Source organism: Diuraphis noxia, unplaced genomic scaffold (genome assembly GCF_037042655.1).
Source record: "Diuraphis noxia isolate RWA-SAM2 unplaced genomic scaffold, SU_Dnox_SAM2 contig0003, whole genome shotgun sequence".
In the NCBI taxonomy this organism is placed as follows: domain Eukaryota; kingdom Metazoa; phylum Arthropoda; class Insecta; order Hemiptera; family Aphididae; genus Diuraphis; species Diuraphis noxia.
The window spans coordinates 53513296-53530503 of NW_028301713.1; the positions used below are offsets into that span (position 1 = coordinate 53513296).

General features: G+C 30.0%; 1 protein-coding gene across 1 annotated transcript; it reads left to right on the forward strand.

The window, feature by feature from the left end:
- Positions 1–7588: 7588 nt before the first annotated feature.
- On the forward strand, positions 7589–8965 carry LOC107173119 (uncharacterized). Its single transcript, XM_015523517.2, has 3 exons — positions 7589–7612; positions 7679–7840; positions 8369–8965. The coding sequence occupies exons 1-3, from the start codon at positions 7589–7591 to the stop codon at positions 8963–8965; spliced, it is 783 nt and encodes a 260-aa protein (XP_015379003.2).
- Positions 8966–17208: the final 8243 nt, after the last annotated feature.

Consider the following 17208-nt stretch of genomic DNA (forward strand, 5'->3'; position numbering starts at 1 on the left):
TTAAATTTATAATCTTATAAGGTTTTTTTAAGTCTCATTGGTTCTACAAGTCAAGGACGTACGAGTTTTGTATATTATTGGAGATCTGACATTCTTCCATTCGTTATTGTGTTAAAATGTCGTTGCTTTACACATTCAGGTATACGTTTTCCAGACTCATATTTTTTGTGTAAACGAATAAAATGAAAAAACAATTCACAGCGTCATTTGTCAACGATTTTACATTGCATAATATCTACTTTTCACGGGGATAAGCTCACGAAAAGATGAAATTTGTATGTAGATTTATACTGTATATACATTATGACTATACATTTAAAGTACCTATATTGCATTATATTGTTACATCAGTAAGTACTGATAGTTCTACAGGTGACAGGTCTAAGGCATATGTCATGCATATGTTTTTTAATTCAGATCGCCGAGTCCTTCACAATAATCACATAAAACACTTACCGAAATTTTCGAAAATTAATCAAAATAGGTAACACATTTACACAATTATTAAACAATACATTCGATTATTGAAATTGTATGTTAACTTGTTAGCCATGATATGTACCCACAAATATGATTCCTTTATTTCGCTCTCATGATTTTTTTTTTTTTTTTTTTTTTTACCAAACACGTTACATTAAAAATTTAAATAATTAAAAATCAAACGATATTTATTAACCAATTATATCAACACTTAATTTCGATATGTGTTCGCTGAATTTACATTCGTATGTATACTGATAAACTTATTTTCATAAATTATATTACAAGCTTTTTTTATACATACATATAAGACCAAAACAAAGAATCCGTGTAGAAATTCGTCATTCGCATAAAGACTATAGAGAGGCTACGTGCATATATTAATTGGACATTTATTGTTGTTCTTTATTCTTATACATAATGTACCTGGGTATAGGTATCGTATACGTGCATATTTAGATAATGCGGTGTACCCTGAGTATAGTAATTATAATTATTATTATAATTCAATGTCCACGACGGGGGGTCCAATCACTAGTTGTCACGTTGATTGGATGTGTTCCCACCAATAAAAAAACATATATATTTTATGTATAGGTACCGGCTACTCATTTAAAAAACGGTTTCCAATGGTCCTCGTAATAGAAACCGGTCCGTGCAATAATACTATATTACATTCATTTCTCGATGATGATGCTTTGTACGAAACACTCGAAATTCGATCTATGCAAATAAGGGATGAGAAGCGAAGGCTACGAATTTTGCGTCAAACGGGTCGTCGGAAACTGAAATTGAAATCGAGATCCGAACGGGTTATACGAAAAAAAAAACAAAAAAAATAATTTGCTGTGATGTATAACTATATATAATTATTCTATATCGGCATCATATTTTACACTAATAAACCTACCTATACCATACCACTTATATGCATAATATATATAGATGTACGATTATATTTTTGAACAAGTCTTACGCAGAAGTCCACAGATTATTCGACGACCGTGATGATGTGTATCCGATCGCGTATATATATTATATGCCATATATAGATGCGGACCGTGTGCGGCTGTGCTGCAGGAGACGACCGATATTTATTATCTTTCCAATCGGCGGCATAACACATATAATATATAAATAATAGGTATTGCGTGTGTGTTGCAGTGTACAATGTCGTAAAATCGACGGATTTTCATGGTTTGCGGTAATTTTATGAATTATAAAGAAAACGACAAAAAATAAAAACCACTAAATTAAATTTATGACGGCCAAGCGAGTATATAATAATAATAACTTAACGGGGCGAAAATATTGGCAATAAATACGCGACGACGTGACAAGTCGATAAATCAAAATGGCGTATTTAAAATTGAAATGATTCAGCAGTTTACATATTATATACATACATCAGTGATAAAGATAATGTGATGGGTTAATTAGAGAAAACCCGCGTATAATATAACAGACGTGCATTATAGGCAGGTTAGTTTATAGAGATACACTAACTGTGGTCGAATATAGCGGATCATATCCTATTGTAATTTTATGTTGTTTTTTTTTTTTAGTTTGCATTTTTGGTTATGAAAATAAATGTCGAAGAAAAGAAAAGGAGAGGTAGACGGACGAAGAGATGGATGGACATGCAAATTGCTGCGGCGCGAGTAAATGAGAGGGTTAAGGTATAAATCCCCTAGGGCCTAATTGGCCAGGTGACGTACCTTGTCCGTAATAAGGGTTGCTATATACATGGTCGTGACAGTACCTATATAATTATTACATAGTTTCACAATAAATTTTCACATATCTTAGATTTTTAATGGAACCACGGAGGGTATATTTGTTTAACAATGCACTGTGAGTTTTTAATTTATCTTTATAAATTGATCCTGTCTTAGTTTGATCCTCAAAATAAATACTTTTCGATGATATAACCTTGTTTGTGTTTTAAAAAATAAGTAGACATTTCCAAGTCTTTGCCAGTATATAAACGGAAAAAAGATGTTGTTTTTTTTGTTTAATTCAAAAATTGAATAACCTCACAGTAACCAAAGATATATGTACCTACGTCCTACATATAGTATTTATACTTATATTTTATACACATGATTGCTTTAACAAGCTATTTTGGTCACGTATAATTACACTATTGTCGACCTTTTTATACATATGGTTCAATTGTGAGTAAAAAACCTGAAAATCTAATAAAAGGTTCGTCATAAGTTGTTCTTAGAACAATTGAAAAATTTCAATAATATACGCTCACAAAACGAGCGTATACGTGTTTTAACCTTATACGCTTATTTATTCGAAATTACTGTTGTATTACATCGTTCGAAAAAGTAGAAAGTGAAAAATCGACAATCGTTCACAAACCAAAAATTTAATAAAATAATATAATTTTCAAAAATTTCGTTTTGAAAACAAAACGCAACACATGAATCCGTTTATATATATATAGAGATAGAATAATTTTGCTGTTTGAAAAAAAAATTTTATTTAAAAACCGAGAGACATTGACGGGGACAAACTGCACACATGTGCACGCGTCGAGACACCGCCTGCTACAGTAGGTACGCGTGCACCTATATAATGCATTTGTATAAATACGATATAATAAAATGCATAATATTATAATAATTCGATGCGTGTCGTTTTGGCCGCGGTGGACATAATATTAATATTATTATTATCATCATATCACCACGAGTGCCCGCGTGTCAGCGGGCGTCCCGGTCAGCTACCTGCTGTCTTCGGCCGGGGCCACATGTATATATACTATATAGGTACGCGCGCGAGTTCGTGTTGCGTACATGTTGTTATTATTATTATTATTATTATTATACCCATCATCTTACAATAATATTATAACTGTGTACGCGGTATATGGTGTAACATTATTAAGTATAAACGAATTTTTTTTTTAATAATAATAGTTACAAGCTTACAACGCCAAACAACACACATCGTTGGAGCAGCTGCGATGATATACCGCTACTTTATCAAGTGTCAACGGACCGACCGGTCGGATAAACTTATATTAATTATCGTGTCCCGACGACGCGCAAACACGATTAGTCGGGCGAAACTTACCGACGCCGCCGCATGGTGTGCACACACACACACACACACACACACACCCCTCCCCACCAATCGTCAATTTGACCCACCGCGGGAGACGCGTTGACGGGCGCACGCGGTCGGGGGAACTCGAGCACAACACTGAAAAACGTGTTATGAACGCATCCGACGAGCGTGTCATGCGTACTTACGCACAGGCGTTGCAGTCTCTAAGTAATATGCCTCATATTGTGTGATGGAAAGGTCGTTTTAAAATTAACAATTTCGAGGCCGACATTGGCGTCCCTCCATGCAACACTGTTCGGACGAACACTTTAGCTGCATATTATTATAATAACATGCTGATATTACTTTTCAAAAAGTGTTAGCATAACATCGTAAATGCAGATGGGTGCATATAAGTGCCGTACACACATTAATTGTTTTATTTAAAACAAATCGCAACAACAATATTAGGTGTATACAAACTAACTAACTCGGACGGCGTTCATGATTGCTGTAATAATAATAATAATAATAAATTAATAACAATTTACAGTACCTAAAAACCTAACATAACACGACAACGATCGTTCGCACCTATGTATAATATTAGATAAAGTGTATAATGTTATATTCCTGATATACGATATTATTACAAAAACGGAAGAAAAATATAAGAAAGAAAAAAGTATAGGTATAGGTAGTGATCGTTTAAAATGTCCGAATTGTGCTCATGCATTATTTATATTCAACGCATATGATCTACATAAATTGATTTTTATCGTAAAAGAAAACATTTACTACGACGCCACAGCAGCTGCTGACTTGTTTTCGTGAAACTTATCAAATGGGTTCCTCTTTAACTTCAAAATTTTTAACTGTATATTATATCCGTGTTCAGATAATATCTATAATATGAATGTATATTATAGTGTGTTTACATACTCACTGCATTCAGCATTGATGTTTCCACTTTTTAATAAATTACATATTTCATATTGATAATTTAAATATAAACATTTTCCTTATTTTATAAATATAATATTATTATATGTTATACCTATTTAGATTAAGTAAAAAATACTCAGAGCGTCCTTTTCTGTCGATAAGAGAAAAAAAAGAAAAAAAACTATTACTTCATATAATTTTAATCTTTATAGCATCAATACGGCTGCGTATTGATTTAAGTTGATTCCGAGTTAGTTATACCTATTAACTTTTATAGTTACTTGTAACATGAAAATAATTAGGTTTATAGTGATTTAACGATTAATGCATTTTTTTTTTTTTATCATCGCATAAATGTAAGTGTTTTCTAGTTAAGTTTTCTTATTTGTAAACCATGAAGCATTCTCTAATAAATTTAATAATAATAATAATAATAACATACACCTACATATTTGAAAATGATTTGTTTATCGTTTTACACTTTACATTCATCTGCAGTGATATGTCACATATATGCCATATATGGCATTTTATCCTATAATTATAAACTCTTCCTTGTTATACATCTTACTGTCTTCTGCAACCTTTTAGTTTTTAAAAGCTTTTGAAAAATATAAGCTCAATCTAGATTATTACAATTTTCGCTGCAATGAAAATTATATTACATTAAACATTCGTCCGTGTTTAATTATTATTACGTGAAATGAAATAAACATAACTACACGAATACATAGTTATATTTTTTTGCACCATCAACTATAAATTTCTGAAATCTCTGTTTACATAACCGGTTATTGATACCGTAACATATTCATTTTCAAATTTAAAAACAATTGTTTTGAATTATTTAAATTATAATTGCTTAAGGTTTTTTTTTTCAAAAAACAAATAGTGTAATTTTTTTAATATAGTCTGATCTATTATCTTGTATGAACTATTCTCATATAAAATTTTTTATACCATAGAAGCATAATATAATTAACTCTTAACAATAAAAAGTAAATAACTTACACCATAACTTACACCTATTAATTTATATTATAATACTTGTGAAATTGCAATTTTGCTTTCGATACTTAGTACAACTGTAGTTGCGTAGTCTATAAAAAAATTAGTGAAGACTTAAATGACTATGGCCAAACTCAAATAATGAATATTTTCTTATAAATATAAACATTTATTTATAATTATTTTAATCTTATTTATGGGTATAGACTACAATCATCGGCTTTTACACATAAAAAGTATGAAATAATCATATATGTATAGGTATTAAGCTACTAATACTAAAGGTAATTAGAAGACATACGTAGGTATTCTAGACAACAAATTAATATTTGATACTGTCAATAAACGATGGCGGCGCCGCGGAAGCAATGCGAAAGCAGATCCCGCGGCGTCGTCGGTTAAAACGGAAAAAAAGGTATTCCAGACAACAAAATATTAATAAATTAAAAATAAACGAAACACATTAAAATAACAATAAATTCAGGCCATATATCAACATTCTTATTATTTAAACTACGCATTATTTTAACAAATGGATCATTCGATAAAAAGTTTAAACTGAAAGTTGAGATGTCAAAGGTCTCAGAGGGGTATTTAGTATGTGGGCTGCAGTTAGAACTCTAAGGCTTATGCGCTCAAGGAGTCGATATTAAAATGTTTTTATAATTTGGAACTCACTATCGACATTATCCATTTTCAACTCACAATAGTTAGCCCTAAGAGGAAATATATGAGAAATTGTTAAAATTAATATTGTTGAACAGATCCAAATTGCTTAAAACTATATAAGTATACTAATCGAAGCTTGCGGATCTATTTAAGAATTACCAAGCTTTGAATGGCCTATTGGAATAATCGGTATGTTACTACATTATTTTTCCATTCTTCATATTTTCTTGAATTTGTTTTTTGTGAACTATCCAACTATATGCCTACGAGAAAATCTAGAAATCGACCGTTCATATAAGCACAATCTATTCACATTAAAAATTAAAACAACAAAACATTTACGTAAACACGATACGTTACATATTTCTAAACATTTCAACAAGCAATTAATAAAAATAAATAACATAGTGCTTAGTAATTTATGATTTCATCCTTAAGAAATTGAAAAAAATAAATTATAAGCTACTGGCTAATACCTATTGGCTAATACATAATTAATCCATAATGCTAAAGGTACGCGGAATTCGTGTTGATTAGGCGTGTACTTGGAGCGCTATCTGGTTTTGAGTTTGACAATTTATCATTTGACATTTTTAGTTTATTTAAATTCACAATAGCTATAGTAACTCATTTATAAACGATATTGGATTTTAAATTAGAATACAATAATAATAAACGCATCAGTTTATTACAGTTTATTTACAGTATCTACAGAGTAGTTCAAAGTTCACTCATTAATATTATTTTAAAATCATATTATCTTCTTTGAAGAGTCACTTGGCATGTGTATCTTTTCATTTATACCTGACCACATATTATTAATATATTATATTAAACTAAATTTAAAAAAAAAAAACACTGTTCGGGCTCACGGGGTGTACATACATTTTTTTTTAAATATAAAATCAATAATTGATTTAAATCACCATATCTAAGATTTTGTATTATATTTTGAGTTAAAACAAATTAACCATTTAAATGTTTGTTAATAAATAATATTGCTGCCGGTAAACAGTAAGTTCCTTTTAAATCACTTGGAAACTACTAGGAAATAAATTTAAAAATTAACATCTGTGTATCAATGTCCAATTTTCTTTCATTCAAAATGTTATGAAACTTTTAAATTATTTCTATACTATTACGAGAACGTGCAGCTAATCAACATATTATTCGTACAATTTTTTTCCACTAAAATAAATTCACTACCAAAGGAAAAAATGGAGATGGGCTTGATAAGTCACCTGTATGATCATTCATTCTATATAGTTTATAATTTTATATAATATGTGAGTGTACAGAAAATTGAATTTTTAATTCTTACTAAATAAACAATTATACAACATTCAGTTGCTATAAACAAAAAAGGTTTATTTATAATTTTTCAAATTATATAGTTTATAAAAAAAGGATAAATTATTTAATAATGTGTTCAGAGTCAGATCAATATGTAAGATGACATTTTAGCACTATGGTAAAACCAAATTTTAATTAACACCTAATATTTTTAAAACAGATGTGCGATTGGGAGAATAAGTATAACGAACAATGTGAATTAACTAATGAAATCATAACTCAGTATAACTCACTAAAATTAAATGAAAACATAATTAAAAACAAATTAAAAGAAATGAAAGAACTTAAAGACCGCTTCTATACAGAGTTGTGCAGTTATAAAGTAAGTAAAATATACCTTATAATACTATAGCTGCACATTACCATATTTCTATGTTACTAATTAATGGATGTGAACAAATTACAATAATTACACCTCATAAGTATATATTAAATTGCAAAGTGTCGTATTTTATATACATTGTTGTAACTCGATAAATGTTGTAAATCATACTCCACAGTATAATACTAATAAATGCAACTGATTCTTTTTTGTAATAAAATTTATATTATGTAAAATATTGGAATAAATACACAGTTACTGATTTTTCTTTTTACGTTTCTATAGTCTATACTTAGCGCATTGCCTTTTAAATGAATCGCGAATAAAATAGTTATTTACTAGGTATAGTAAATTTAGTGACTATAAAAAAAAAAATACTACCTACTCAATTATTATATATATTTAATATAAATGTCAAATGATACAGGTTATTAGTTCGGAAAACTACCTACTATATAATAGTTATTATACTTAAATTAGCTTTTATAATATACCTAATTAGTTGTCATCATTTAACTGGTTGTTTAGGCTGAAATGGAGGAAAAAAATGACTTAGTTCAAAAACTAAACACAAATTTGAAATCTATGGAAGAGGAGAATTGTAATTTACGCAGGCAAATTATTGATGTGAATAGTCAATTTGGGATGGACTCTAAATATACGACAACTGAAAACCTAGATTCGATGAAACAAGTCGAAACAAATCCGAAACTTGAACAAGATAAACTTTCTGCTAAATTTAATACCGTATGCAAGAAATTATATGAAATGAAGATTGCGTTCAGTGACGTTAGAAATACAATAAACTGCGATATATTTAATATTGAAAATGTGGTAGATGCGATAAAAAGACTGTCAGAGGCAGAGAAATGTAAACAGAAATTGTTAATTCAGATTCATAAACTAAAAGATAAAAATTGTTTGGTGGATGACGAGTTAACTCGCAGAAACAAAAAAATAAAAGAACTACAACGAGAAAATGAATACTATGTTTGTAAGATCAATAAACATAAAAAACAGTTGCAAGAATGGAACATAAAAAAAGAAAATGTTTCACTATCGAAAAATATATGTGAACAGATTGAACAAAAAAACAATTGTTGTTGTGTGCACAAAAATATTTAAGACAGTTTTTATTAGCAACTACATTTTGTAATTCCTTCTATTTGAAAAGTTAATTGTTGTATGCGTATACATTATAACATTCGTTTTTCAAAAGTTCCATTTTTTCAACTACTTTTATACTTGTGATCGTAAGAATATACATGCATTGTACCTAATTGTTTTCTAATTACAGGAGTTCTTTTATATTCTTGTTTCTGCAAATGTCAATTCATCCGCCAACATTTTTATTTTTGAATTTTTGAATCTGAACCAATTACTTTATTTAACGTTTCTTTGTTTCTTCCAGTTTTTTTATGTACTTACATTTTACTGTATTATCAATATAATATATTTATATACATTGTGATTTATTATTTTTTTTTACCATTTTTGTAGCATATAAAAATAATACGCACCCATCAATGCATACTGAATAGTAATAGATTTAAAAAAATGAATGAATTAATACTAAATATGTAGTTTTTGTTTAAAATTATCATTATTAATTATCCTTGTGACAACTAGCGTGTAATATTACCTAATATACAATTTAAATTTCGAAGCAATGTTGGGTTCCTTTAGTATAATATGTATAATAGCCGTACGATTTATAAATAAATTATTTTTCAGAAACAATAACAGTTTAAACTAATTATATGTAGGATTATTATAATGATATTATTTTTAATAAAAGTCAAATTACTTTCGAGCGATTTCTCATAATTACTTGTCATTATTTTAGGCTATATAGGTTCTTGAACAATGGAATATCATGTTATTAATTATTAACAATATATTAATACATATTTATACTATAACTGTCAAAACAATAGTAGATAAATTAAAAATTAAGATTAATTTATTAATACACAACCTACGCTCTAATAATAATATTATATACCTACCGCGTGGTTCATAATTTATAAAGGTGTACAAAGAACACTTGTTAAATGACGAAGAATATTAATCAATTAATACATTCTTGGATCATTGATGAAAACCGGAAAACCGTTACAACGTAGAAAATAGTTCCAAATTATTTAAATTGTTATTGCTATATAACTATATAAGTATGCTCAAAATCACAGCAGGTTTAAATCTTTACGTAATGTTAAACTACCAAACCAAACCAAGTATATAAAACAGTAAATACGGTAAAATCTAAATTGTAATAATACCAATAATGAATAATATTAGTACATAAATTAATAAGCGTAACGAAAAATATCGGTATTCGTTTAAATTAACGATGATAATAATCATAATAATAATTCGTAAGATAATTTATTACTATAACCCTTATGAAAAATGTATGCGTATTAATTATTTTAATTTTACAGTTTCGTGTTTATACAGACATTTTAGAAAAAAATAATGATGTTGTCGATCAGACATATTATTCCACACACAATATAACAATATTTACATACATGTTATCGCTGAGAATTTATTTCCGGCAGCATCAGCAAAAACAAATACGTAACTTTTTGAATATTGTAATGAAGTATTGAAGTTCTCTTATATAATAATATTATGTTGAATAATAAGGCACCGATGTCAGCTATATAATAATAATATGACAAAAGCCCCGAGGAGAATAATAATAATATAATATTATATGCTCGCGAGTGACCAAATAAATCAAGTGCCGAGAAACCGTTTGAAATGTTAACCGCAACGATGACCTTTAAAATATTGTCAACTACTCGCGCGGAGTTCCATTTATTTTAATATAATATTCGTTTCCCTTCGTTTTTATTATAAATGAGAGTAACCCGATCCCGTTGTCTGGTCGCGCGCAAACACGCGGCCCGCACATAGAGCAACGCATAACATTATAATATTCAACAGTGTGTACATATATAAATATAATATGTTTAATATGTATCGTCCTGGCGGTTTATAATCCGTCCGTTTGTGTTTTCGTTTAAAAAACCGCCGACCGATTTGTCATCCAATTATATCGTCTGCTGTAGCCTAACGTGTCCCAATTAAGATAATACCTACCTGAATGTGTATAATTGTACGACGGTCATATATTGTATTATGATCCTACCTTCTATACGAGACGGAGAATTAAAAACAACTAATAAACGCAATTGAGCGAAGTCATGCATGTATAGGTACCATGGTTATCTATATTAGTAAGTCAAGGAGAAGTATGGTTACTTTGTTGAAATTAAACAACAAGCGTATAGATTATAAGGTACAAAAATTTCAGTGTTTGATATTGTATACCAGTAGGTAATATATAATTTCAAAAATTAAATTTTAAATATTTTACTTTGATATAAGTATTTAAGTATATCAACCTCGTATTTCCATCTACTACTCAGAAATCAGTAGATAGAACTTATGATTTTTTAATTGTGTCTATTATCTTTTACGGGCTATGATTGTATATTATATTATATTATATGCATCTATAATACGCGTTATATATAGAATAAGTAACGATTTTGGTTTTATTACCACATCCCTAATGATATACATATTACATAAAAAATATAATATTCGTTTTTACTAGTGGATACAGTTCATCATTTGTAGGTTTTAACAATATAATCCCTATAAATGGGAGTACCTATATTATACAGTTCTTAACTGCGGGCTTAGACCGTTTAGACGAATAAATAGGTTTATACGAGTAAGTAAATGAATAAATATCAAATTATTGTATTGTGCATTGTCAATTAAAAAGCAATAAACAATATGTACAATTATTAATAATGATTTATAATGAACTCTATTATCTTAAAAAAAAAAAATAGATTATACTTTATTAAGTGAGTTATGTGATAAGAAGAGATGGGCAGGTGATTAAGTACGTACCCAACATCACCTAGAGTAAGACGATCCAACGAGAGATATACTTATCAAGTTAGGTCTAATCGTAATAATGTCACGCACAAATGGGTGATGGTGGGCTCACTGCGTATTGGACATGTGACTGGACGCATTTAGTCAGACACGTTGCAGAACAGTGTGAACAATCAAACTTTGAAAAGATTATTGATCGACTTCGTGGAGTCGGAGGAGATGCAAGAGAGTGACTGAAGAAAAAAATGCTTTAATCTTCAACTGAAAATTGCAATGAACGTTTATTACAGATTAATATAGGCTATACGAAATCATCCACATCAAAGTCATTAGCTTTTTACCTCACGCAGATACAAACAATTTCACTCGCTAAAACAGTATAAATGTGAGTAAAACAAATATACTTCAAATTAGTCAAAATTATTACCTTCGCCCTTCGCTCTAGCTACCAGTAGTAACCGAGTAATATTAAGATATTAATATTTAGATGGCTGACAATAATATAGGTGATACAAATACAAACGTACTGTACAAGTATTTGATGCATACTGTTATGATTCATACATATTATATACGTAGATATAGGTACCAGGTATCAACCGTGTGCAAGTTTGTTACGACTTACGAATACATGTGACCACGTGGGTATATAAAAAATAAAATGAGAAATAGCAACGCGCCGCTAGTTGGATTCGCCTCAAGCAAATATAGTATAGCGTATGCAATGTGTGTGAGAAACGATGTTAAAACAATATGATGGTAATTATTAAACTGCAGGCACACTAATGCCGGATTACATGAAATATTAATTCTTTTAATAGATCACTAAAACTTGATGGATCAACCACGGGACACTAAATCATTTCTAAGGCATCATTAATATTCTCACTGTTGATTCAATAAATGTTTATAGTGATTATTTATGCAATCTGGCATTGATATTTTATGTTATACGCAAATATAATGACCATTAATAGGTATGTTTATACACACGTGGATTGGTGCAGTGCGCATAAGAAACGCATTTGACCCGAGACCGACTGTGCACTATCGTACGTATATATAGTATACGCATAAATGATGCACACATAATAATATTATTATATTATTATAACGTACTAAAATGCTGTAGGCCGCCACCGGTCTCTCAATAACACATCATCGTCGTCGTCATCGCCGTAATAATATTTGAGATTCGAGTCGATGGGTTTCATTGAAAAAAGTTGTTATTGTTGCAATACGGTTTACGAGTGTCCGGGTCGTAAATCCCGTTCGATGGGCACCCTCATTATTGTGACATCTTTTACGACTTCGTCAACCGACCCCGATTGTAAAGCTATACATCGTAAAATAAAAATGCCGCTTCGCAATCGTCGTAATCCACTGCCGTCGCCGCCGCCACTAGAATAGTACATATTATGAGTATTACAAGACGTATCTATATACAATATAATAATATAACATACATATGTATATATAAGAGGGTACCGCTGAAGGAGGTGAGAAATTGACTGCCTATAAACGACGTTTGTATGCGGTGTGTGTGTGTGTGTGTGTGCGTGTAGTATAAAGTGAGGGCCGAGTGCAGGTTTACACCGGAAAACCTTCAATTAAAACCACACCGGCACACCCTATGAGGTTTGTGTGTATACAAAAACCCTTTTAACTAGGCACCGCTTGTTATACCGTTATGTACAAGGAATCCTGGGTACAACTGAAAAATTATACTCTAGAATTTTGGGTTAGATGTATTATTGTAGGGTAATATACCGAATGCGTCCCGTTTCGAATTCTTACCTTTTTCATATAGCCCAAGTGCGTCTGTGGTGTTATCGACGAATTATAAATATATTGAATAGCCGAGTGCGTCCTCGTCCACAGTAGGTTACCTACCTATCTGAGATAAACTAATCGTATGGTACAGGCTCAAAGATCGACCATTCTAGTTAAAATGTAAAAATTAGCATGCTCGTCTAAACATGCAAAAATCGGTGTACATATAAGCAAAAAGAATAAATAAGAAATAGGTAATAACTATTAAGCAATAACCAAATATATTTTGTGCGTAAACCAGTTCATTTCTTCGTGATGTGTTCTGGATTGTACGACGTACGTATTCTGACGAGCATTAAATAATAAGATCATATAGGGGCGCACTTGGGATACTGCGGCCACTCAAACTTCCGTATTTTACGATGTAAATTACGTATTAATCCATTAATTTCTTACACGAGTCAAAAAACTTTGGTTTTTTAGTTCCAGTAAAGACGTCACACCAGATATGTACCAGTTAAAATTACCATTTTTTTTTATACAATTTATCTCCCCAAACTACCAAGATCAAAAGGCAAAAGTTGCCCTCAACATATTATATTATTATTAACATAATATACCATATTATATTATTACATAATTATAATTCCACATTTTGCGTAAAATAGAGGAGATAGATATGTAAATAATTTTTTAAAAATTGAATAAAGTAAAAGAATAAATACTTTATTATTGCAATAATAATATTAGTGACAATGTAAATTGTCAAAAACAAAATTAAATATTGTTTAAATGTTTAACTTATATAAATAATGTTTGTTGCATAATATTGACTAACATATTATTATTATTATAAATAAAGTAATTAACTATTAAGTAATCCGTAAATGTATAACTATTATAGGTATATCTGCCAACCGTGTATATAATAATATGCTAAGGAAAACCGATACATTCTGATGAGAGCAACTGGTACATTTAGTTGAACGAAAATGGTATGCATTTTTTAAATACCGAAATCTGCTACTGAGTGCATTTGGTCAACACCCGCCTCAAATCAGTTGCAGCTTACGGTTGGCAAAGACAACTGATTTTAATAACTTTGCGTTACCTTTTGGATTAAATAGGTATACGAAATAGGTTTCGCCCACCGCTTGCGCACTCTTTAATATATAAAACTCGACCGTCACCCTCTGGTCAAATCGTTTTGCAATGTCCACGGCCATCCTTCAAAACGCAACCTCCCAATGCGTGTACAAATAACTGAAATAAGTGAAATATTCGATTTAACGATCCATTACAAACACGTTTGTACAATGTTATTGACGTGCGAACCGCCTACTCTCCGTGTGCAACAATCTAACGAAATAATAATATAACGAACTGGCGTCTGGAGTTCTTTACAATAATATAGAAGACCCCCCAGATATCAATAATATCAAGAAGTGATATTCAAGTAATGAATTTTGAGCGGTACTGCGAAATTGGTATTTCATTCATTTTTATTTTTGATTTACCGACTTCTTGGTATTTACATTAACCCTGTACTATTCAATGTATGAAAATAATATACGCTTTTGGGTATATATTTTTTTTATCGCATTAATATTATTTATTATTAGTTGTAGTAGTATACCTATGGCTCATATTATTAAATCCTACAAAATAATTCTTACGTATCCAATGAACGTTGAACTTATTAAAATTTACTATGCGAACTATATAAAATATAGCCGTGATACTTTTCATTCAATGTTCAACGACATCATGCCGTGCAGTGTGCACATTCAAATATTTTCGTGTTTATTAAAGTTTTGAAAAATATATATAAAAGATATCTACAAAAAACTAAAAACTACTCACTTAAATAATCGTAGAACAAATATAATAAACAAAGAAACATTTAATACTGAAACACTATTATCACACAATTGAACCTAATTAAAAAAAATGAGTTCATAAAAATAATTTAAAGCAAGTTTTCACCTGTGTTTATTATAAATACTTAATAACTTATATACTGACAGTGCATGTGATAGCTGCGTACCTGTGTGCAATGCGCATACTGCACTGCACAAAAGCAATACAACGCTTGGTACTAACCACCCGAGGAATGTTCATTCAGGTGCGCTTCATCTATGATTTGTATAATTTATTAATTTATGTTTGATTTATCACATTTTTTTTTAAGTCTTATATTATAGACACAAATTTATTTGTGTATTATTAATTAACTATAAATTAAATAGAATTCATTAATCAATTGAAAGTAAAACCTCGTATTTTAAGTAGATAATATTTGTAAATTTTTTTTTTTACCATTTAAAAGTCTAAAACATAATTATATGTATGTATACTAAGTAAAAATGTGCTTAATGAACTTAGCCCATTGATGTTTTTATTATTTGGTCATGAAACGCATTAACATCAATATATACATGTATTTTATATAATATATATGGTTTTATTGCCGTTTCGACGTCGAGTCGTGGAGAATCGCAAATACCTATACCACCCTGTATATACTACTAAGACTTTTAGAATGTGCGATACTATACACATTGGATAATATATAAAAATTATAGAAAAAAAAAAAACAAAAATGTTAACAATTTTGACGTTATCCACTCAAACGGCGGCAATCGATTTATCATCCACAGCCGGTCCTTGTGAAAACCGTTCGTCCGTCCCTCCGGTAAGACATTGCTGATTTGTGGCTTGTAATTATAATGGATATAATTCACGCGCCCGTAAACCGATATTGCCCCGTCTGTTCGCATATGCACGCCCGATAACCTTTGGTTTTTTTTCTTATTATTATTATTTATTTATTTTGCGTCCTCGCCCGGTGAAGCCGACGCTTCTATATAACGACTACGTCTGCATTTTTCGAATTTCGAAACGACAACGGACTAAAATTGGCTCGTTTCGACTACCGATATCGAATGCCGGAGTGAATATCCTGAACAGTATTCTCGCATATCCGTGAGACCACAAAGAAAATTGCGTAAATAAAACGATAAATAAATCTAAGAAGAACGTAAATTATTTTTGTGTAAGCGCGTACAGACGTGCGTGTGCGCTTACACACGCGCACAAACAAATACTGCACTGCACAATGTCTCCAACAAATAAGAACGACTGCATACGATATTTTGTGATATATTACTTGCAAATATTACAATAACATATCATATTATTTTATCAAATCCATAATTTTCTATGCATGATAAATGCTTAACCTAAATGGCTAAATAATAATATACAAGCATGATATTATATATACCTTATATACACCACATTATTATATCTATATGGCTATATACCCTTTATACCCTATATCCGAGATAAAAAATTTCTGAAGTATAAATCACTAATACAATTTAAATAAAATCTTAAGCATAAATATATATTATTATTAACCATTTGTGGGGGGGGGGTATATTCAACCAAATATCAATTAAAAATGTATCAGAACACTAAACATTCAAAAAACTGTCTTTTGTCCTTTGTCGTATTTGCTATATTATAAGGATTTATAAGGATTTAAATGTATTTTGTACTTTCAAGTCATTATCTATAGGTACAAAATATTACATATGGTTCAATTAGCATTGCATGATTGCTCAATCCCACAATAATCAACCAATATTAAAAAACCATCGATTAGA